General features: G+C 32.8%; 2 protein-coding genes across 2 annotated transcripts; one reads left to right on the top strand and one right to left on the bottom strand.

Annotated features, from left to right (window-relative positions):
- The first annotated feature begins 926 nt into the window (after nt 1-926).
- Nucleotides 927-2,135, top strand: LOC140450787 (uncharacterized). The gene has a single exon (XM_072544460.1). It carries the CDS (start codon nt 927-929, stop codon nt 2,133-2,135), a length of 1,209 nt encoding a protein of 402 aa, XP_072400561.1.
- Nucleotides 2,136-23,541: 21,406 nt separating this feature from the next.
- Nucleotides 23,542-24,666, bottom strand: LOC140450786 (uncharacterized). The gene has a single exon (XM_072544459.1). It carries the CDS (start codon nt 24,664-24,666, stop codon nt 23,542-23,544), a length of 1,125 nt encoding a protein of 374 aa, XP_072400560.1.
- Nucleotides 24,667-24,877: the final 211 nt, after the last annotated feature.

Below are 24,877 nucleotides of genomic sequence, written 5' to 3'. Positions count from 1 at the left end.
AATTGTGGTCAAAACTGTTTAAGATTTTTATTTAATTACTATAATTAATCATTGAGCATCATTTATACTTGAACCATCATGTCAGTCACATTCACCCTTACTGGAGAATCATCAATTCTCAGTGATGATTACAATCCTCCCATTTATCTTGATGAGAATTTCAATTATGAAATTGGTGTTGCAAATTTCGACACTTTTAACAGTATTCCAAATGTTGATATATATATAATAATGTTTTTGTGTGGGGTAAAAACAGCGAGTTTACCTTTAAAATTCCTGTAGGTGCCTACGAAGTTGATGATATTATTAAAATTATTAAAAATGAAATGATTCAAACCGCTAGCATAATTAGTATGAAACCCGATATAAATACAAATAGAATTAGTATTAAAAGTAGTGATTGGATTAATTTTGATGTTGATAATTCTATAGGAAGTTTACTAGGTTTCGATAGAGTTAAACTTACACCAAATAAACTTCATCTATCCACGAATGTGGTAAATATTTTAAAAGTTAATACTATCTGTATTGATTGTAATATTGCTGTTGGATCTTTTTTAAATGGAAAGGCTGTGCATATTATTCATCAATTTTTTCCTCAAGTTCCTAATGGGTATAAAATAGTCGAGCAACCGTTAACCATCTTGTATTATCCTGTAAGCAACAAGACGATAAGCAACATAACTGTACGAGTTTTAGATCAACAAGAAAATTTGGTTAATTTTAATAAAGAGACAATTACTGTTCGGCTACATCTTAGAAAAATTGAGTAAAATGGTTTTGCAGTTTCATCGAAGTAATTATCCCAAACATTCCTATAAAAGACGTCATCTCATTAAAACAATTAGTAGAAGGATAACATCTAAGCTGTTAACATCTCAAAATCGTAAATTTTTGAAATCACTTGGTTATCAAGTTTTAATATAATGGAAATGTTACACGTGTTGGGTCAACCTTTTAGCGATACAACTATTGAAGATTATCAGTATCACACTTATCAACCATATACATCAAATTTAAACTATAATGATGAAATTAGAATTCCTATCCAAGATCTAGACGCTTATACTTTACCATGTAACAGCTGTATTTACATTGAAGGTCAAATGTTAACCGATAAAAATCAGGTTCCAACAAAATTTCAATTTATTAATAACGGTATTTCATATTTATTTAGAGAATTAAGGTATGAGTTAAACGGTGTTATAATTGATTCTGTACGAAATATTGGTTTAATTTCAACTTTGAAAAATTATTTGTCTCTTAATGAAAATCAGAGTAAACTATTACAAAATGCTGGATGGTTTCCAAAAGGAGATAAACTGGTAATTGATAACCATGGGAATTTTAACGTATGCATACCGTTAAAAATTTGGTCCGGATTTTTCGAAGATTTTCAAAAAATTATAATAAACATGAGGCAAGAATTACTCTTAATACGAGACAAAGATGATATTGATGCTATTATTGCTACAGATGAAACAGAAAAACCAAAAATTGCAATTAATAAACTATATTGGAATGTACCTCATATTTTACCTAATATTAGCGAACAATTGCGATTAAACAAAATAGTTCGTAGTAACATAGAACTACCTATTAAATTTAGAAGTTGGGAGTTGGTTGAGTATCCCACTTTAAATAATTCAACACGTCATACTTGGCCAGTAAAAACAACTACAAAGCTAGAAAGTCCTCGACACATTGTAGTGGCTTTCCATGATGGTCGAAAAGGAAAAATGCTGAAAGATATGAGTAAATTTGATCACTGCAATCTAACAAATATCCGTATGTTTCTTAATTCGGAGCGATATCCTTATCAAGATCTCAACTTAGATTTTGACACTAACCGTTTTGCAACGTTGTATGAAATGTTTGCCAATTTCCAAGAATCTTATTATCATATTCAAACTAATCAACCAATATTTAGTCCAGAAGAATTTAAAAAGAATGCCCCTATAGTACATACTGATTGTTCAAGACAAAAAGAAATAATTCAAAGTGGCTCTGTTGTTTTGAGAATAGAATTTGAAACTAGTAAATCTGTAGGAAACAATGTTTCCGCTTATTGCTTGATATTACATGAAAAAGAATTCTCTTACAATCCTTTAACTAAAATTGTGAGACAGCAATAAAAGGTCTGCATCATAGTCAAAATGTTAGTTGTTAAAATGAATCTGGTAATAGACGTTCAAGGGTTTAAGATAGAAAATAACAAATTTGTAGTGAAAGAACTTGCTGCTTTTAATGGAACACAAATTTGTCATTATGTATTCAAGTCTCCGTTTCCCATTAGAATGTTGTCTTCCGATTTACACAGACAGGCAACTTGGTTAACAAGAAATCATCACTGCATTGATTGGAATTTTGGTTTTACACCCCTTTATCATTTTGCAAATATTTTAAAGGATATTACACAAAACGCTAATGCAGTTTACGTCAAAGGTTTGGAAAAGAAAAATTATTTAAAAAAATACATTACTGTTCCTTTATACGAATTGGATGAACAACCATCATTAGAAGTTAAGGAACCTGCTTGTTTTTATCATAATAGTGAAAAATGTATTTGTGCTTTATCTAATGTATTTTGGTTGTATAATACTTTTTTAATGCAAAAATAAAAATATATATTACATTATTTTTGTTTTATTTCTTAGTTATAAATATTGTAAAACAAACAACCAATTAGTACTAAAATCATTTATTCAAACAAAAATTACATAGTATACGGTTTAATTTTTCTGCGAAATTTACTTAAGTGTAGTTTACTAAATGATTTAAACATTATTTGCTTGTTTTCGAATTGTTTTATTTTTTCTTTTAGTTCTTTAATTTTTTTCATAAATTCCTCCAATTCTTGTTTAAACGATATGTTGTGTTGGAATGAAAACTACAAAATAAAATATATTATTTATTTATTGTATTTACATTAATTTACAGTATCTACCCCCTCATCTTCAAAACAGTGTTTGGGTAGAACATCTTTGAGTTGATGTAAAAAATCGGTCAGCCCTAGATTTTTTATTTTTTTTTAAAAGCAACACATGCATATTACATCAGTTAAATAATCTTCGCAGATTCTGGCTCCCGTATGATATTTTGCTGATTTTGCATTACACTCTTCTACCGTATATCTTCTTATTCTTATGGTAGCTCGTTCAGCTTCGTATTCAAAATCGTATGCCTTTTCATTAAAAACCCACTGCAAATTTCGGACAGCTTCAGCTAAGTTGAGAGTTTTTGTACCATCTAAACACGCATCCATGACTAAATTCTAAAATTAATAATGTTAGCAACAATATTGATTGAAAAATATTTATTACCTTTCTGATCTCACGACGAACAAAATTTTACTAATCTACTGAAAATTATTTACTGTTTAACTTATATTACGACGAACTAAATGTTACTAAAGATCACTTTTACAATCCTCAATTTATGTAGTTTACATTTTAAACACTGCGCATGCCTAAGTTGCTGCGTAGAGGTGACCTTGATTTACATAAATAAAAAGTAAGTACATTTGATGTTTAAGAACATTAACAGGTTAATAGCAATGGAGTGTTGTCACAAAGCTAAATTAATGGCTCAACATCCGAGAAAACCTTTGTACAAGTTTACTGAAGCAGAATTAGAAAACTTTACCCTACCATACTTTAGAAAATGTGTGGAACCGTTGGAATTACTTCGATCTTGGTATAAATTACCCACAAAAGCAGTTCAAGATTTTGAAGTTCAGACTCGTCTGCCATGTTTTGTACATTTTAATCGTCCCGAGTGGAGAACAGAGCTTGAAGGTACAGCACCGGCCCAATCCAGTTGTCATTTATGTAAGTCTGCGCTTGAAAATTTAAAAAACATGTATAACAGTGTAATAAATAATTAAGAAGGTATTATTTTTTTAAAAAGAGTTTTATTATACTAATAACCTATCCTAACCTTGACTGTCACCCTGACTTGGAACTAGATCATGACATGACCTTTAATGTCATTCACGTGACTTTGAACTTGATCTTTTCGTGACCTTGAAATTGACTTTAACAGGACCTTTAATTTGACCTTTACGTGACCTTGACCTCGACCTTAACCTTTGCGTGGCCTTGACCTTTACGCGGCCTTGACATTCACATGACCTTGACCTTGATCTTCTCGTGGCCTTGAACTTGATTTTAACAGGACCTTCAATTTGACCTTTACGTGACCTTGAAAGTAACCTTCGCGTGACCTTGAACTTGATTGACCTTGATTAAAACCGGTTTCCCCCACCACATTTTGCACCAGCTTTGGTATAGAATATCTACTGACACTTTCTGATTTAATTGATTCATTTTGTCTGCTGCAATCAATAACAAATATCGGAGCAACAGCACAGAATTGTAACATAGTAAGGCATGAATCTCCCATGAATGGATTTGTAATAGTACGACGGTTGAAATTGTGCATACATTTCATATGCAAGGGCATAATGTCTTTTACTAAAGTTCAAGTTCAAATTGTCATACGGGTACATTTCAGAATTTAGAAATAGCTTTAAGTTTGTAAGATTACAGTGATCAAAATAGCTGTTCTCTTCTTTTATTGCATTCTTTTTGGCAGTTTGTAATGCATGCTACAGTTGTAAATTAAAACCATTATTTATACTTTTTTAAATGTAGTCTTAACGTAATAACTTCTCGTGTGAAATTAACAAGATTACCGTCCTGGTCAACTATTTTAATGAAAATTTCATCAATATATCTATTTGTGACAGGTAAATAAATTACCTTTTTTGGAATTTCCACAATTTTGTAACCCGGTAAGACATTTGGATAAAACATGTGGATGATATGACCTTGGTTTTCATTGACGTATGAATTAGTGATTAGATTACATTCCACACAAATAGAATTAACCTTTGTGATATGCACAGGATTCTCAGCTACGTAAGTCTTTAAAGGTGAGAGCCGTTTTGGTGTAAATCCCAATAAGGGAGCAATGGTATTTGGTTTTTCAAAATGGATTACTTTGTTGCTTTTTATTTCACATTTGAGTGTATTGTTATTAATTCTCAATATCAAACTTGTAGGTTGATCTATATTATGATTTTTTCTAGGCACACCTTTACCAATTGTATTATTTTTTTCTTGACTCTTTCCTTTATTAATTTCTGTATCATCTTTATCTGGTGTTTTATCTACTTTTAATTCTAATTCAGTTATTTTTTCAGTTAAATAATTATGAAAGATCTTCGACTTCATAAGAACCATGTGGAATCGTTATATCATAACCATCTATATAAAACTTGTTGTTTGTTTGGTCTACATTTGGAATTGTATAACACAAAATAACACAAGATAACACAAAAGTGTACGACATGTTCAAACGATAATCATAGAGTAAATAAAAGAATATTCTTTTAAAAAGGGTATTTATTTAAAAAATCTAAACACAATTGTCCACAATTTACAGTGTTATAAGTTTGATAAATTTTATGATTATAAACAATTTGAGAATAACCATTTGAATTAAAGTATGATATGGCTTCCAACGGTGGTCTCAGATTACCAAAACTATCAAAATATACGACTTTGGATTTATTCTTCTTGTAAGCTGTCCAATGAGTTCCAGGTCCGTCTTTATTGTCTAAATTAATAATTCCACTCTCATATTGCCAAATTTTTTTCGGAAACCCATTTCTCATAAATACAGCTCTGAAGTGGGGGATTTTCAATAATTTTGCATATTTTTGTAAATCTACATTTGACAAAGCATGTTTTGGAATCTTTATTTGATCCATTTTCTCATTCATAAAAAAATACCCATTCCACTTTTATATGGTTTCAAGTATAAACCTTTTCCAATTGCCAGTGCTTCCATTTTACGATTATGACGTTGTTTTTCAAGTAAATCTTCTTTAGCTGCTTTTGCGTCGTTAATAGTTTTCACGATAGCTGATGTGCCCCCAGCAATAGTGCCCAATGCACTCAACCCAGCAAATATCGGTATTAGAGGTAATATACCCCCAGTTTTTGGAACTTGGATTACTCGACCACGTGGCTTTTTAATGTTCTTGTAGGATTTTACAATTCGTAATGCTTGTTGAATAGCTTCCCTTAACGTTCTTGGTTTGCTTTCCAATAGTTTCTTTCTAATGTCTCGAATTACTCTCAATAAACTAAATGACTTTTGCTTTGAAATTTTTCTTTTAGAAGATGAGGAGGAGGAGGATGTGACCCTTCTTTTAGTGGTGTTTCTTGTCTTTTTCTTATTACCAACCATCTTGACTGTTTCCAACCAACTACCCATAATACATACAACAACAAGTCTTTATTAAAAAAAAAAACGACAATAGAAAATAGAGCATATATTAATTATTATTAATTACATAAAAAATTTTTAAAATTACTGTCTTCTAATGTGGTTGATTCCTTCGATTGGAAATGGTAGCGGTCTCCTTCTTAATGGGTAATCGGCATCTCTATGGGGTTCGAAATGGTTAAGCCTCCCTAGTTGTTGTGCTTGAACACCCTCATCTCTTTGCCGATACCTACTAAATTCTCTCGTGAAGAGTCTTGTCCTGGCATTGTCTCTTTGCTTACCATGGAATTCAACAACACAACTCTTAACTCCCATTTCACTGTTATCTTTACTTTTTTTCGCTGTTGAACTGTTAACACACAGCTTATTAACAACTCAGACTGAATTAGTATCACTGACTAACTGATAGATCAATTTAAAATTAACCGAATTTAAATAGTAAGAATAAAAAAATATATATTAACGTAATTGACTGACCTATTTGATCTTTATTGCAATGCAGAAAATAGTACAAAACATGTTTATCATTAAAACGTTTATTATTCCAAAATTAATTTATCATTATCTAAATAAAATGTGCTTATCTGCATATAATGTATTTTGGTGACCTATTAGACCTAAAAATGCATTGACGTCAGCGTTATCGTTAAATATGTTTATTGCATGTATAATGTGTTTTCGATGAAGAAATAAAAATTTAATCACGTTGCATAGCGTGTTGTAGATTTGCGTCAATGTATTTTTTTTTAAATGTAGTAAAAATACTTCGTGACCAATTTTATTTATAATATTACAAATCACATAAAATTATTTTTTATATTTATACATTATATCTTATTTTTTTAATTGCTTGGTCATCCATAGTATCGTTATCGTCGTCACGTTTTCTTTTTTGAGTATTGTTCAATATTTCGTTTACATCATTTTTTGGCTTTTTAGCACCCATAATATTTTCATCACTTATTTTCCGTTTTTCTTGTGTCTCCTCTGTTTATAGAGTCAACAGCGAACTCATTTGAAATGTCTACATCCATATCATCTCTAATTTCTTTTGCTCTTTTATGATTTAAAAGCTTTTGTTGTATTTTTTGTTTATTTCTGTGCTGGATATTTTGTTTGCGTTTACTTGATTTGGAAATAGTTAATCCTTGGAGTAATAAAGTACAATGGTCTATATTTTCAGGTAGTTTTTCTAAATTATTTTTAGCTTTGTTCAATTCTTTATTACAACTTTTTGTTACAGCTTTATATTTAGTAGAACCTAGACCCATACCTAATTTCACTTTTGCTTTCATTGCACCAGCTACACCAAGTGCTGCCAACTTTTCCGAAAATGCTGTATTTTTCGATCGAAACTGTTCAAGAGCTTTTTCACCTAGAATCTTATCAGCCTTATGTCGTTCGGATAGATCTTTATTTTGAGAATATGCAATATCATGTTCACGACACGCCTCGTCTAATCCATTTATTCCCCTATCTCCTCGTGCTAGTCGTTTCTGTAATTTGGTGCCGGGTCCACAAAACCTATAACCTCCAGGGATGTGCATTTCAAAAGGTAATTTATTAATGACAGCATTTAACATATTGGTAACGTACTCGTAGACGATTTACAAATTAATACATAGTTATTCTAAATATAAGTCTTTATATATTTTTTCTCTTCTTCAGACAACTGACCTCACATTTCACCAAACATACTACTTGGTATATTTTTAGCACCAGATCTGGATCTTAAATATTCTATGTAGTCACAGTTTATACAATTCCTATTAGATATTTCAGTCTCCCCACCACACTTTGGACATTTATACTTTACTGGTACAGGCATACTTATTTTTGGATAAATAGATGACTTGGGTTATTTTTGTCACCACCAAATTGTCTAAATATACTTTTTAAGTAACAATTTACACAAAGTGTATTTGGAATCTCAGTTTCACCACCACACTTTGTACATTTATATGTCACAGGTACAGGCATATTCAAAGGGCAAAATAAAAATGAGCTTTATGTTATATTTACAGCTATTTTATTATTCTAATTTTTTATCATGCGATTACATTATTTTTTATTGTTGCGGTCTCTGTCTCTTTACATACATTCTACTAGGTATATTTTTAGCACCACTCTCTTCCTTGTACACCTCTTCCAATTCACAATTTATACACAGGTCATTTCGTTCTTCAGTGTCACCCCCACACTTTGGACATTTATGTTTCACAGGAACAGGCATATTTATTGTTCTCACTCACAATTTATTTGTTGTTGTCGTTGATTCTCTGAAAAATGGGATAAACTCTTTCTACAAAGGCACAATCGGGACTAAATTTTTTGTGATCTTCGATTATATTGTCATTTGATTCCCATTTGTAAATCTCTACGCCACACTTGAAACACTTTACTATATCTTCCACTTGGAGAAAGTAAAATCCACAAGCAGCTAACTCTATTTCAGATTTATTCCCCTTCCAATTGTTAAAAGTTGAGAGCCTTGAATAAAACTCGTCTAGCATGTACACCTCAAGACACATCTTGATTACTGACAAAATTTTGCTGGATACATTTATTTAAAATAAATAACTTGTTTCAAAACAAATAAAATTTATAGTATCAATCCAATATTGTTTTATTTACATCTTTATTTACCCACATATATCATTAAAATATATATATACACAATAAAGCATTTATGTGATACATAGTTATTTTTCCTTTTCCTACAAGTTTCAAAAGTAAAGGTAAGACTAGGCAGGCTAGGCTAGGCAGGCTATACAGATATATCTAAGCATCGTACACAAAAAAAAATTTTGACGCAACAACACCTAAAATATTTCCAAGTCTCAATACAAATTAATTTTTTCGATCACCCTGTACAAATTTAACGAAAAGAAGAGGAGATGAAGCGATAAGCGATGAGTTTTGCACTCGACATACAAGGTGGTCCGTTCCACTCAAAGACACCCCCTCTGGTCATTGTCGACCGATTCTTTTACTTCTTCAGGACAGCTAAGACAAAGAAGAGACAAGTGAGACAGGTGTAAAAACATACAGGTAACGTAGGTGACAATTCTTCGGCTGAGAAGAAGAGATCTAGAGATAAGCGACTAGTTCTTACGACCCTCTGGTCATTGTTGATCACTTCTTCGGGAGAGAAGAAGAAGAGATCAAGCGATAAGCGACTAGTTCTTACAACCCTCTGGTCATTGTCGATCACTTCTTCGGGAGAGAAGAAGAAGAGATCAAGCGATAAGCGACCAGTTCTTACAACCCTCTGGTCATTGTCGATTACTTCTTGTACACCCCCAAGGTCAAATCATGGCATCGATACCTTCGCATCGGAGACCCTGATGGACAGGTTACCAAAGTGATTCAGGACCCCGCTTGCTTATCTACTCACAACAAATTCCTCGTCGAAAATGGTACATTAGGTTGTGGTCTTCCGATGGCTTGTCTTGAGAAAGACAAGATATTTTCTTACATGACAAAGGATTGTCGAAATAAAAACACCAAGTTAAAGTTGAAAATAACTCTCAGCCACAGAGTATGGAAAATAAAACAAGAGCAGAGCCGAGAGCACCCGTGAGAGACTGACCTGAAAATCGCCAATATTTATATGCGCTGTTCGAGCGATAAATAGGGATTTCCAGGTCAAGAGCCAATGGGAAAATTCGAGGCGGGGCGATGCGCATCGAAATGCGTACTAGTCCACAGACTATCGCATTCGATGACAAAAATACATAAGGTTAACAAAGATTGTACATAATGTTGTTATTAATATTTGATGTTTAATATTTAATTAAATTTTACTTTAGGTAACATACACCCATGCCTTAAGTGAGTTTCCAGCCTCCGGAGAGTAAGCGTTCCTCTCCATTTGAAGAGGTTTACTGTTATCTGTCAACTTTAAATCACCCTTAACTCGCCCAGGCCGAATCGTCTCGTAAGTCATTACGTCATTAAAATTTTTGAAAAATGTGTGTTCCTCACATTTAATATTATATGGTTTCGGATTTTTTCGAGCCATCTTACAGTGCTGTATTCTGCCGGCATGTTGATGACTTTATCACGTACATGCTTTTCAATTGTTGAAAAATGAAAAGTCTTTCTTTTCTTTAAATTTCTTTTTTTTTTTCTTCTAATGAACGAAATAAAGCTTGATTTTCAAGTAAGTCAAAATAACTAAAACTAAACTTAAAAATATACAGATTTAACGCTCTAAGAAGAGTCATTAAAACAAAAACTTCCTTAGTTAGTCTAACTTAGACTAACTTAGTTAGTCCATATCTATGGACTAACTAAGTATACTAATTAACGTATGTACATGAGCTAGCAAAAGTGGCACTTTTATTAGTCTTTAGGTTGTCTTGGTCTGTGGAGATGATATTTCTCGGAGATGATAGAGCCAAGGGTTTTCCAGGTTGTCTCTTTGGCGGACAGGCGGTGTATAGGGAAATGATTCCAGTACGAGCCGGTTCTACTTGTGATAGGATGACCTAACTGAGAGTAGAGTCCAAGGTTCTGGATGAGGGTCCTGCAATTAGTTTTGGAACTAGTTGCAACGGTGGAGTTGACTAGAGGAAGATTCAACTCGGTGGACTGTTGTTGATATTCGGCGAAAAATACACCATCGGGGTGAAAGGCGTGTGTCAGTGCGTGGATGGGGTTCTGATGAATGTCGGGTACGGATGAGCGCACTAATTCCGAAATGATCAGGGGTGCTGACGTTGGTTTGCCGGTACATTCTGCTAAAGTAGCAGATCCTTTAAAGTAGAGCAGTGGGTACTCATGATCTGGGAAATGTTTCCAAACCAGGCATTATTAGTGTCGAGATAACAATAGTTTGATAAATTCAGGAGATTGTCATTCGCTTGTGGGACAGGGATGTTTAGTCTAGAGCCGTAACGGTTGAAGGAGGAGTCGATATCAGTGTTGGTTTCTGGTGCGTATAGCATACCAGGCATGAGGAGGGTCGCTCGTTCAAGTTCATTCCAGTTGTTAGCTGTGAAGATGTGGCCATTTAGAGTTCTGTCGGCGGTGTTATCAAATGTCGCGGGGTTGGTAAAATCGGGGATAGCGTTGGGCTGAGCTATTAGTAATAAACGGATAAAACCGACTATTCCGGGGATGTAGGGAAGTGATAGTAAGAAGGAGTCTCCTTGGTTGTAAGGGAGGAGTTGTGATGCGGTGAATCTCGTTTGAGTTCTAAAAATAGCAGGGGTAATGGTACCAAACAAGGTATTGGATGGTCTAGTGCAGTCTAGGCTTTCAAACAAGTGGACAAGTGGTCCAGGGATGTTGATGGTCTCGGGCGGGTAGTCTTTTAAAAATCGAACTAGGAGTCTTTTGTGGCTAGGAAGGATGTTGCCTGCTCTTAGTTGAGCTCGGAGCGTTTGGATTATAAAGATAATTCCAAAGTAGAGACGACTGATTAGAGGATGCCAGGCATCTTCTTGTTGCTTAAAATAAAAGCTTTTTCGCATGAGGTCGTCCATCAGGTGGGTAATGTAGAACATCTGGAAGGCGCAGGGTGTGTAGCTGCCTACCTCAGGTTCGGGCTTACCTGTTAGAGGATTTCTTAGATAAGGAGTCAGGATGGTGAAAAAGTTTTTTTTTAGGTTTTTGTTGAAAAATGAAAAGTCTTTCTTTTCTTTTAATTTTTTTTTCTATAAGAAAAAAACGAAATGAACGAAATAAAACTTGATTTTCAAGTAAGTCAAAATAACTAAAACTAAACTTAAAAATATACAGAATTAACGCTCTAAGAAGAGTCATTAAAACAAAAACTTATCCATATCTATGGACTAACTAAGTATACTAATTAACGTATGTACATGAGCTAGCAAAAGTGGCATTTTTATTAGTCTTTAGGTTGTCTTGGTCTGTGGAGATGATATTTCTCAGAGATGATAGAGCCAAGGGTTTTCCAGGTTGTCTCTTTGGCGGACAGGCGGTGTATAGGGAAAAAGTGATGTTATTAGTGACAGCTAAATTTAGTAAAGCATTTGCCATAACGGCATTACGATTCTGGTAGCTGCAGACATCAGTGTATAAAATTATTTTGGCCCGTCATGTAGAGTACTTGGTATAACTGATTCTTTTAGAAAATATACCCAAATTGAAGCAAATTCTTCTGCATTTACACCACCTCAGTTTCATTCCACAGGAAACAGAAACCGTCATGATTGATTAAATTATAGAAGCATACGTTGTGAACTTGTAAATTTGTTCTGTTGTACAAAGTACTCACCTTCGATTTTGGTGCCAACAAAACCGCCTGCAAGTCTACAGTGAAAACAAAAGCTTCTTCTTCTTTGTTCTTCTCCTGTCTAGCTTCCCGTTTTCTCGTTTAAAGTGCCGTATATACTGTTTCGCAAACACTTCCTACCTTGAAACCAACAAATTTTTCACATTCGTCTTTTTTTGGACAGAATAGAGAAATGTTACGCATGTCTAGAGCCTGGTTAAAATGTCCTGGAAAGCGGTTTTATATTCTGTTTCTGACAATGGTCTGCTGCATAAAACTTATAAAGTGACCGTTTTGAGGACCATTCAGGCAGAAGGTACTTTCGAGACGACGAAGCTCGACAGTAATGAGATTCCATTACTGGCAATGCATCTAAAAAGGCAGTTAGATGTTGCTTCTCCGTTTTAAATGGTTTTGTATGATTTTCGTTCATTGCCGCTGGCTTTGGTGTACCTGTAATGTCCATATTCCCATTATGTTTCCAATTGAGAACTGTCCATCTTCCTAGGCATAATGTGTTTAAGTACATGGTTCTACAAACTCGGATGTTAATATCATTAATTCTGAGATGATAAAATAGTGACTGGGATCTTCTAGAAATCAGTGCATTTTTGCGATCTCTGTGTCTTTGAGTAGGGGCGGCTGTGACTGACTGTGTTATTCACATAAACTTTTCTCTCTCCCCACGTTAATTTCGTCCAAAAGTGTTCAAAAATACTTTTGCGTTTATCCTCCGTTACTTGCGTGCATTTCAAAAGTTCGGATGCTTTATCGGTACAACAATCTGCCTAGCTTCCTTTATTGTTTCATAAGCCCATTTTTGATCAATCTTTTGGCGACCCAAATATCTTTGTCCTTTTTCTCGTCTATTTTTGTTCTGCTCACTAAACCAGCTATTTTTATTTACTTGGAACCGCCTTTTTCTAGTTTTACTTTTCTGAGGTAAACTTTAAGAATTGGAACTGGAGTCAGAATAGGGTACCAATTTGCCGCGGTGGCTTGAATTACTCATTGTATTTTTATTTTCACTTATAAGACATACCTGTCAACAATAACTAGATTTTCTGTAAAATGAATTTGACTATTGTTTTCCAGATCATTACTAGCTAATACTACTCCTGATATAATAAGATTGCTGCCGGTCGAACTAGCAGCAAGGCAGTTGACGGCTTCGGAATTAAAATTTGACGGTTCTTCCATTTTTTCTACCATTGTTATAATCCTCTTTGAACGAGTGTTAAAAGACATCTATAAAGTAAAAAAGTACGACTATAAATATCAATGGTAAACATCTTAAAGCATAATTTAATAACAAACAGATTAAACTAAAGCCTTTCAACATAAAACATATAACATAAAAAACGTTATCTACGATTTCAATATGAATAACAATAAGGTAGATGAAGTGCCTGAACTGATTGCGCCAAAATTTTAACTTAATCATGACGCCAATGAGAAAAGGCGCCAATTTTCGTATTATGATTTAAATTAAATTTAAAGATATTTATATAACAAAAACAGTTATGTAATACATTAAACATACATACTTTTAAATATTGGTAACAAAAGAACTTCCAAATAATAAAAAATCTAAACAAAACGTTCGACAACAAAATCAGCCGACGTATTTGTAGCTTGTATGTTTGAACCAAACTACTGGAGATAGTATTTCCGTGACAAGTTAAGAATGTGCGGAGTTAGCAGGAAATACTGAGGCGAATTAACTTACTTATTTGGATATTAATGGAGATGACAGTTTTTATGATTATGTAGAATTTTTTTCTCTTTTTAATTATGTCAAAATCACCTAAAAGTGGAAATAACAGGTTTACACTTTTCAGCGACGAAATGTACTTTTCCAAAAATACCACTACCAACGTAAAAATATTTATGTGGCTTTCATCGATTATGAGAAGGCTTTTAATATAGCCGAATAAGCCTGGAACACTTTTGAACATATCAAGAACCAAAGGCATTGATGGTAATAAAGTAAGCCTGGAACACTTCTGAACACATTAAGAATCAAATCAATTTGGAAGTAGTCGTACGAGCCGATGGTACATTAACCAACGATTTTTACATCCAAAGAGGCGACAGATGGATGTATTCTATCCCGCTGTTATACTATTCTATTCGGGTATAATACTACTAAACGGGTATCATCTAGGGGATTTTGGGCGTAAAAAATCAGTGGTGAACTGAATAGTAATCTTAGATACGCTGATGACACTGTTATCTTATGCGATATTCTCCAGGACATTCATGAGTTTTACATATACTTCTATGCCATTTATTATTTTATAATAAACCCCATCTTTCTTAAGGACTTTTTGTTTTTCACTCAAATTGATCTGATCTCTTATGATTTCTTCTTTAGAATATAATCCAGTGCTTTCTACTAACTAATTTAATCCAATTTTTATTGTTCGCTGCCCTTTTTGTGATGTATTTTCTAACCTTGATAAAGCATCTGCCACTATATTGGATTTTCCAGAAATGTATTTGATTTCAAAGGAGTATTCACTCAATATTAGACTCGACCGATGTATTCTACTGTTTCCATATTTGTTATTTAATATAGATGTTAAAGCTTGATGATCTGTTTCTATTGTAAATTCATTACCCAACAAATAAAATCTTAATTTTATGACACAATGTATAATACTTGCTAGTTCTAATTCTGAAACTGAGTAACTTTTCATGTGGCTTTGTAATTCTTGAAATGAATTGTATTGGGTATTCGACCCCATCATGTATTTGTAATAATACCCCTGATAATCTCTCTATGGATGCATCTGTTCTTAATATGAATGGCTGTGTGTAGTCAGGATAATATATTTTTAAATTTGACAGAAAAATGTTTTTAATTTCTTGGAATGCTAGTTCTCTTCTCTGATCCCATCTCCATTTTACACCTTTTCTCAGTAGTTCAAGTAATGGAATTTCTTTTATACTTAGATCTGGTATCATCCTTTTATAATAATTATTCCAATAAATCCTCTTAAAGTTCTTAAATTGTGTGGTGTTTTATATTCCTGAATGACTTGTGTCCGTTCTGGATCCATTTCGATTCCCTTAGTGTTAAGTTTATAACCTAGATATATTACTTCTTTTTGAAAAAATGTACATTTTTCTTGATTTATTTTTAGTCCAACTTTGTCTAATCTGTTTATTATAATTTTTAGGTGTTTCTCATGATCTTCTGCCGTTTTAGAAAAAATTAATATATCATCAATGTAGTGAATTACAAAATGTTCATATTGATCCAAAATATCATGAAGACATCTACATAGAGCACTGCAAGATGATTGAAGTCCAAATGGTACTACTTTGAATTGATATACTACTCCATCTATCTGAAATCCTGTATACTGTCTACTTTTTCTTTCTAGAGGTATTAACCAAAAGCTATGCTGTAAATCAATTTTAGTGAAAAATGACATTCCTGTAATTCTTCCTAGTATTCCATCTATACTCATTGGTGCTTCAAATTGCTTTTCAGTGATCTTGTTAATATTCCTTGCATCCAAACTCTATCTATCTTGTAACTTACAGTCAAATAAACTATCTATCTATCTAAACATAACCTGATTTCACCTGATCTTTTACGTACTACTACTATTGGGTTTATAAAACGTATATCTGCCTTCTCAATGATTCCATCTTCTAACATATTATTAATCGTTCTGTTTACTTCTTCTCTGTATTTATATGGTATTGGGTATGATTTTGTTTTAAAATCTTTTTCTTCTTTAACTTTTATACTATGGATATAATTTTGTGCAATTCTATTTTCTTTATTGACAAGTCCCTTGTGTTGCTGCAATATGGAAACGACTATTGATTTATATTCTTCAGGGCAATTTAAAACTTTTATCATATCTTCTTCTTTACAAATAAAATTATTCTTCATTATGTACTCATTATTCCTTGCTTCCAATTTTACGCACTCCACCTCGTAGGCATCCATCTGCTTAAAATTTCCATTCCTTAAATATTCACTACAATTATTCTTTACATTCTTTTGGGACATTTCCCTATCATCAAAATATATTTTTTCTTCATAAACATCATTATTTTCTTTTAATAATATCCTATCAACTCTTATTCCTTCTTCCACCTCATCTTTCTGCATAAATTTAATTATTTGCCCTTCCAAAGTTACCATTTTTTCTTCAAAATCTATCTTTACTTTCTTTTTTTCCAATTCATCATTTCCCATTAATATATCAACACATAAATCCTTGACAATAAATCCTTGCATATTAATTTCTTTATTAAGAATATTAATTTTAAAATTAGCTAGTTTATCAATTTTACCCAACTTCTTATTATTTGCACCAACAATTTTAATTTTTGGAATCTTTATTATATCTGATAGTTTTAATGTATTAAAAATAAAATTCTCCGAGACTAAAGTACTTTCTGAACCAGTATCTATCATAATTTTAATCATTTTATTTTTGGCCAAAGCATTTATATAAATTAAATTAATAGATTCAATAATTTTATCTTCATCTAAAGAAATAAATTCAGAAAGTTTTTCATAATAGCAATGGCCTAACTTGTAATTCAGAAAGTTTACTGAACAAAATTTTGATTATTAGAATTGTCAGATTGTATCTGACCACTTGGATCTGATGTCCTATGTCTTTCCCTACTATGACTTCTACTCACATTTTCTTGCCTTGTACGATTTCGTTCCCTGTCTTCGCAGCTTCTATCCCTTCGAACACAATTTACCTGTCTGTTATAGTTAGGTCGCTCTGTATTTCTTCTATTGTTAAAATCTTGTCTATTATTATTAGTACTGTTATTAAAATGTTGTCTATTATAACTAGTATTGTTATTAAAATTCTGTCTATTTTGATTACTGTTATTATTATTAAAATTTTGTAAATTATTACCATATCTATAATAATTATTATATGATTGTCTATATTGTTGATTATCATTTTTATTATATTGAAAGTTATTATTGTTTTTTCTGTTGTTATTATTACTTGTCATATTGCCTCTTTGTATTCTTTGAATAAAATTAATAAAACTATCTATTGTTTGAATATTTTGTACAGTTACTGTTTGCACAACATCAGCATCAAAATGTCTAGATACATTTAAAACTGTTTCATCCTCTCTAAGTGGTGGTTCTAAATATTTTGCAACTGTTATCAGTTTCAATGCATAATCTACCATATTTGATTTTAACTTGTGATTATACTTTCCAAAATATAGAATTTCTCTAAACTTGGCTTGCTCTAATTCACCCCAATAATAATTTAAAAATTTATTTTCAAATGTTTGAAAATTATCTAAATCATTTTCAATACTAGCAAACCAAGTTGCTGCATTGTCATTTAATGTCATTCTAATATAATCTTTAATATCATTAATATTATTCACAAATCTTAATTTATGTTTTAAACTATTTATGTATACACTAGGATGCAAATTTTTTATATTACCAGTGAATTTAATCCCAGTCTCATTTGTTAAATTTAAGTAAGGTCTCCCTATGTCTCTCATTTGTGAAATATCATCTATTCTATGTTCCACATTTCTTATTTGATTACTATTTATTTGGATATTTTGTTGTATATCGTCTAATTTTTCTTCTGTGTTTCTCCTGTCTTCGTTAATTTTTACTTCTAAGTTACATTTCTGCAACTCTATTTTCTGTTCTATATCTATCTTATTATCTTGAATAATTCTCTTTACTTCTGTCCTCTCATTTTCTATCCTTTTCTTGTAGTCATTCCGTATATTTTTTATTTCATTTGCTACTTTTTTCTCTGCAGTTTCAAGTTTTTTATCCATTTGTTTTTCTATTTGCTTTACAATTTTATTATTATTATCTTTTATTTTCTTTTCTAATTTTCTATAATTCTCTTCCAATTTCTGTTCCATTTTTTTTATGTCCTCTTTGACTTCTTTTGAATTCTCTTCCATTTTTTTCGTATTCTCTTCCATTGTCTTGTTCATCTGCATCATTAATGACATCAAAGCTGCCATATTGACATTTTCCTCTCTTTCTGGATTCATTTCTGCAGTATCTTGTGGAACTTGAACTAAACTCTCCTCTTGTATAGGTTGTGTTTCTACTTCCACATCTTCTTCATTCTTTTTGCTTCTTGTACCTTTCTTTCCTTGAGACATTTTGAGACTTTACTTGTTCAAATATAATTAAAAATAAAATCTATAATTTTTTCTTTCTACTGATAATTAATTTAATTATATGAGAGCACTTATCTTCCCAAACTAATTCTTTTAAATAGAGAGCCCCACGTTGGGCGCCAAATTTGTTATGATGTATTGTTTGTTTGAATGATGAGCAATGAGTATTTTTAATAATATAATATATAGGGTTTTTATCGTGGTTCTCAAAGAATTAGTTTGTAAGTACTTTTTTAAATTATCTTTATTAGATCTACTATGAAACACACATATATATCTAAACTAGCTAATGTAAATTTAAAATAAACTATCTTTAAATTGAAATTCTTATGAAACTAATTAAATTCTATAGACAATGTAAAATTTAAACAAACTATCTTCAAAATTGAAATTGTTATGACACTAACTAAATTATATTAACAAAATTTTTGTACCTTTCTGTCACTGAATGCCTAAATGAACTGTTTTCCACTATATAGACTATAATCACCACTCAAATGTCTTCTTCTCAGCTTCGGTTATCCTTGTTTTTATGAAATTACTTTTTCCAATTATCAGCTTCCACCAATTTAAGATATTTTTCTTCACAGCATTTATAAACCACCAAGCAAACCAGCAAACAGCATTTATTTTTATTCTTCTTTTCAATATATCAATATCCAATCACCAAAATATCATTTAATTTTAATATTCAATTAATACTTCTTCCATTATCATCATTTATACATAACATAATTTTTAATCTTCAATATTATTTTCTTTATACTGTTTCTTAATATTGATTTAACTCACTATATTGAACAATTGTAACTGATTGACTGCCTCTAACTAATTTTCATACTAAAAAACTCACAACTGATTGACTAACTGAATGGACTTTCTTACTAAACTTTCTGACTGACTTTCTGAATCCAAATCACCGGGTATTTATATCTTTTTGGATGTTCCAGAACCATCTGGTAAGAAATCATGTTCCATTTGTTCTATTAAATACATGTCTGAATTTTCTGGAACAAACCATTTCGCAAACAAGGCCATCTCCGGTGATCTAGAGAATTCCATACTTTTCTATTAATAATTTTGTTGACATTTAGGCTTTTCAGATCAGAATATACATTTAAATCAGTAACTTATATAAATTAAACATTTTAATTTAATAAATTACACATTTTAAACATCATATTATTATAACCTCACTTTATATTCGTAATAATTCTTAATTTCTATCTATCACTTCGAGAGTATGTATATCTGGTTGCCTAATCACATGGCTCACTTAAATATATTTACAACATTAAAATACAACTTTTTACAATTATTATATGCTTATTTCTTAAAAATGCCCTCACATAAATAAATTTTATTAAATTCTCTAGTATATAACTTCTTAAAATAACCAAATACTTGTTATATCTAATATTATCTAGTATATAACTTATAAATTATTTTCTTTAAACACTAATCATATCAATATATATATATATATATATATATATATATATATATATATATATATATATATATATATATATATATATATATATAGAACCAGTACAAAGATTCCAGTATCTTGGTTGCTGGATAACAAACGATCTTGACCATGAGGTCGAAATACGTGCTCGTATAGAATATGCTAGGTTTGCATTTCAACGAATGAAAAAATTCCTAATAAACTCTACGTTACCGTTGGATATCCGATACCAATTTGTAAAAACGTTTATTTATTCCATATTGCTATACAGAGTGGAAACATGGACTCTCGGAATTACAAGTATGAGGCGTATAGAAGCCTTTAAGATGTGGGTTTTTCGAAGGATGCTAAAGATCTCTTGGACAGAGCACGTGACCAACAACGAGGTGCTAAGAAGAATGGGTACTGAGAGAGAACTCCTAAATATTGTAAAAAACAGAAACATGAGTTATCTAGCTAGGACATATTTACAGAGGAGAAAAATACAACTTTCTACGACTTATAATGGAAGGGAAAGTGAAAGGAAGAAGAGGTCCAGAAAGAAAAAGATGCTCCTGGTTGAAGAATGTAAGAGACTGGACAGGCATGGACACACATTCGATATTAAGAACAGCTCAAGATAGAGAGCAATTTGCTGTAGTTATAGCCAACCTTCAGTAATGGAGAAGGCACCTTAAGAAGCAGATTATACTACTGGTAAAATACCTGAGGATTGGCTGAAGTTTGTTTTTTAGCAATTTCGAAGAAATAGGGACAAAAAGATACGACGAATGCAGATTAGCTATACTGACTATCTGATGAGCCACACATTGAAAATTTTTTTTCTTCGCATTTTTCGTTACAAAAGGGAGCTAGAAATGGGTCTAATAATAAATCTTTATAAGACAAAATTTATGATTTCAATCGCCAACCTTACGACAATGCTTCCCTTCAAATAGTTATACAAAACATTGAGACAGTTACTCACTTTAAATATCTGGTATGCTATAATACAGATCAACTAAACCCAAGTCAAGAGATCAAGTGTAGAATGGAAGCATCTAGTTTGTTTCGAACGTTTCGAAAAATGAGATCATTCTTCTGTGACCACAGCTTAAACTCAAAATTACGTCAAATATTAATCAAATGATATATTTTCTCACTGTTGTTACATACCACCGCGACCTGAACTCTGAAGGCTGATACGATCAATCGCCTAGAGGCATTTGAGATGTGGTTGTAGAGAAGAATGCCCCGAATACCCTGGACCTGGAATAAAAGAAATATTTCATGCCTATGCATGGTCTTCGAGAAGACGGGTACATAATCATTCAGCTTATCATAAACGGTCAAATAAAGGTCTTGAATTTCAAGTAAAGTCAAGAATTGGAAGTAAAATGTCATGGCCCAAGAACATTTGCGATCGGATAGGAAAACGGAGTACCGAAAAACTATTTCGATTAGATGGTGAACAATTCGCCAATGTTAGGGATACCTAATATGGCACCGAAAGAAGATATAATGTTTTACAAGTTTTATAAGTTAATTATTCAAAAAAGTTAAAATAGAAGATTGCATGAAAAGAACAATAAGGGATGCAGCCAAAAATAAATGTAACGCGGAAGCAAGTAGGGAAAACCTAAAACATTGTAATATTAGTAGTAAAAGTTAATTATGGCGAGTTCGAAATCTCTTGTTTTATTTAATACTAGCTGACCCGGCGAACTTTGTTCCGCCTTAATGGCAATAAATAAGCAGATTGTGTTTTTTTATTGGAAAGAATACAAAAAAAATTAAATAACTACATTAATCATTCATTATTATTTCTGTATTTTAGTACATAGGTTGCTCTTCACTTAAGTACCTTGTGATACACGACATTTTTTGTTTTATTATCAGGCGCAAAAACAAACAACGCAGATGGTCTTCCGACCCGTGAACATGCCACGTATAATTGACCATGGGAAAAACATGAATGTTCTAGATTTAAACCACAAACTTTTAAGGATTGGCCTTGTGATTTGTTGATGGTCATGGCAAATGCAAGACGTATCGGAAATTGAAGTCTTTTAAATTCACACGGCATATCGGTTGGGATCATCGGGATCCTCGGAATGAGAACTTCCTCACCTTTGAATTTTCCTATCATTATCGTAGCGTAAATTACATTGTTCATCAATTTACTAACCACCAAACGCGTACCGTTGCACAGTTTTGGTTGGTTTATGTTTCGAAGCATGATTACTACGGAGCCAACCTTTAGGCGTAAATTGTGCGGTGGTAAGCCAGGCACGTCCAAAGAGTTTAAAAATTCAATTGGATAGTTGGTGGCTTCATCTTCATTTGTGACGCAGTCAATAGATCTGAATGAATGCATTGTTCCAATGATCTTATTTTGAATTATGTAGTTCAGGTCATCTACATCTTTATTCTTAGCCGCTAAAATTGCTCGCTCACTTAACCATTCATTATTTTTGTAGTTAGAAATAATATTTGGAAATACATTGTTGATAAGTTCGTCTTTTGATGAGACAAAATTACAGAAATTATTTGGAAATGATATTAATCCGCTCGATTCATCGACAGGTACTTGACCATTACCGATAGTCAGCAATTGCTCCGAGAAATCTTCAGCAGATGTATCATTAAGCAATGTAACTCTCATGTTTGTTGTCAGCTGCAGTTTCTTCACATAGCGCTATAGATTTGACGATTTAAGGCAAGCGTTTATTTCATCGGCAGCCGTAGATCTTGGAATTACTGGCAGTATTTGGCGGAAATCGCCAGACAGTAAAATCATTGCTCCTCCAAAACATCTCGAGTCATTGCGTAAATCTTTTAATGTTCGGTTAAGTGCTTCTAATGCACGTTTATGCGCCATTGTGCATTCGTCCCAGATGATGATTTTCGATGCCGCTAAAACTTTGGCCATTGCTGAGTGTTTTGCAATATTACACGTTGGTTCTTCAATAGTTTGAAGATTTAACGGTAATTTGAATGCTGAATGAGCCGTACGGCATCCTTCTAACAACGTGGCTGCTATTCCAGAAGAAGCAACTGCAACTGCTATGTTGGATCTCGCCCGAACAGTTGCTAAAACTAATGACATAAGGAATGTCTTGCCAGTTCCACCAGGGGCATCTAGGAAATATAAACCACCATTTTCATCAGCGATTGCCTTCATTAAAGTATCATAAACTTCCTTTTGTTGGTAATTCAACAGGGGTACATTCCTTTGAACTACTAAATCTAATTCCTGGTGATCATATTCACGTTCCCGTTCCAATTCTCGATTAAATGCGTCATTCATTTCACGATTTGGTGCTGGCATTCCTAACCTGATTAATAAATTACCGCACATGAGGTAACACATATCTTAGATCAAGAGTAAAGCACGATTATGTATCTCCTCATTCATCTCAATATCGTGATTTCTGGAACTAACACGACTTTGATGTAAAATATCTTCTGACATACTATCCTTGTATTTCTGCCACAGGTTACATGGGTTTGATGGAAAACATGTCGAAATTATGATAGCGAATAATGTGCGTATCTGACTTGGAGATGCAGAGATAATGGCTTCAGCGATTGTCGTATCCCAATGGGTATCGTTTTCTAATAAGTTCAATTCTTCACATGCAGCACGATATGTTGGGAATATTACACCATTAACAGTTCGTAGTGTCTCAAATGAAGTTGGCCCACGCACATTTACCAGCAACAACCGCAAATAGAAACATTCATCATTCTTTGGATGAACTGTATACATACGACCAAGAGCATCAGTAGAACGCACATCTGGATACCCAGGAACCGCATCACCTTGCTTCCGTCTTTGAAAGTTCTTGGATGAAGCATTCCAAGTATAATAACGTGGCATCTCCGAGTAAAGCAAAGTTCGTGCAAACTGATCGCTTTGGCAGATTGCAAAAAAACTGGTCAATGTAGTTGCTGGAGGTGTTTCAGCACGTTGCGTAGCATTCGAAGCCGTGAAATATACTCGTTGACCATTCTCCAGATGCACCGCCAAATGTATAACAGTAGGATGACGTTCGTGAATTGGAAATGCGAATATACGCCAAATCGCTTCATTACAGTTCACATAACGACCAACTTGATAGCGTGAAATTTCATCGTTGGTATTTGAGGATTGCAATCCAAAAACCGCCATATCACTGCTTTTTGTGACATATTTGCAAATATATTTTATGGACTTAACTGAATTGCAGTATTCAACGTTGCAATGTGTCTTGAACGTTTTAGAAATAAGTGGCGAATATGGTACAATCCAACTGTTGTCGACAACGAAATCCATTCTTTTCACTTTCGTTGTGACAGTTCGACCGTTGTCATCTGGTGATAGACGCCGATACAGCGGATACCCATCGTTGCCAGTGACAGTCTCCGCCGTTAATTTCCGTGGATATCGTTTAGAGCACTTTCCATCGACCATGCAAGGTGATTGGGGATTGATGGCACCACACGGTCCATGAATCATATTAGTAGTAACAACATCATGTAGGTCTGGATCGACTTCATGATCAGGAATCTCGGCACATATGATATCATCTATTTGGTCAGGCTGAATTCTTACCACTAACCAAATAAGAATGTGTGCGTGCGGCAGGCCTCGCTTTTGCCATTCGATTGAATACATCCAGCATCGAGTATCTCCAAAGACGCGTTGTTTAACAATAAAGTTCATCAGG

The sequence above is a fragment of the Diabrotica undecimpunctata genome, chromosome 9 (genome assembly GCF_040954645.1).
Source record: "Diabrotica undecimpunctata isolate CICGRU chromosome 9, icDiaUnde3, whole genome shotgun sequence".
Taxonomy (NCBI): Eukaryota; Metazoa; Arthropoda; class Insecta; order Coleoptera; family Chrysomelidae; genus Diabrotica; species Diabrotica undecimpunctata.
Note: the sequence above shows the minus strand (reverse complement) of the source record. Positions and strands in the feature narration are given on the sequence as shown.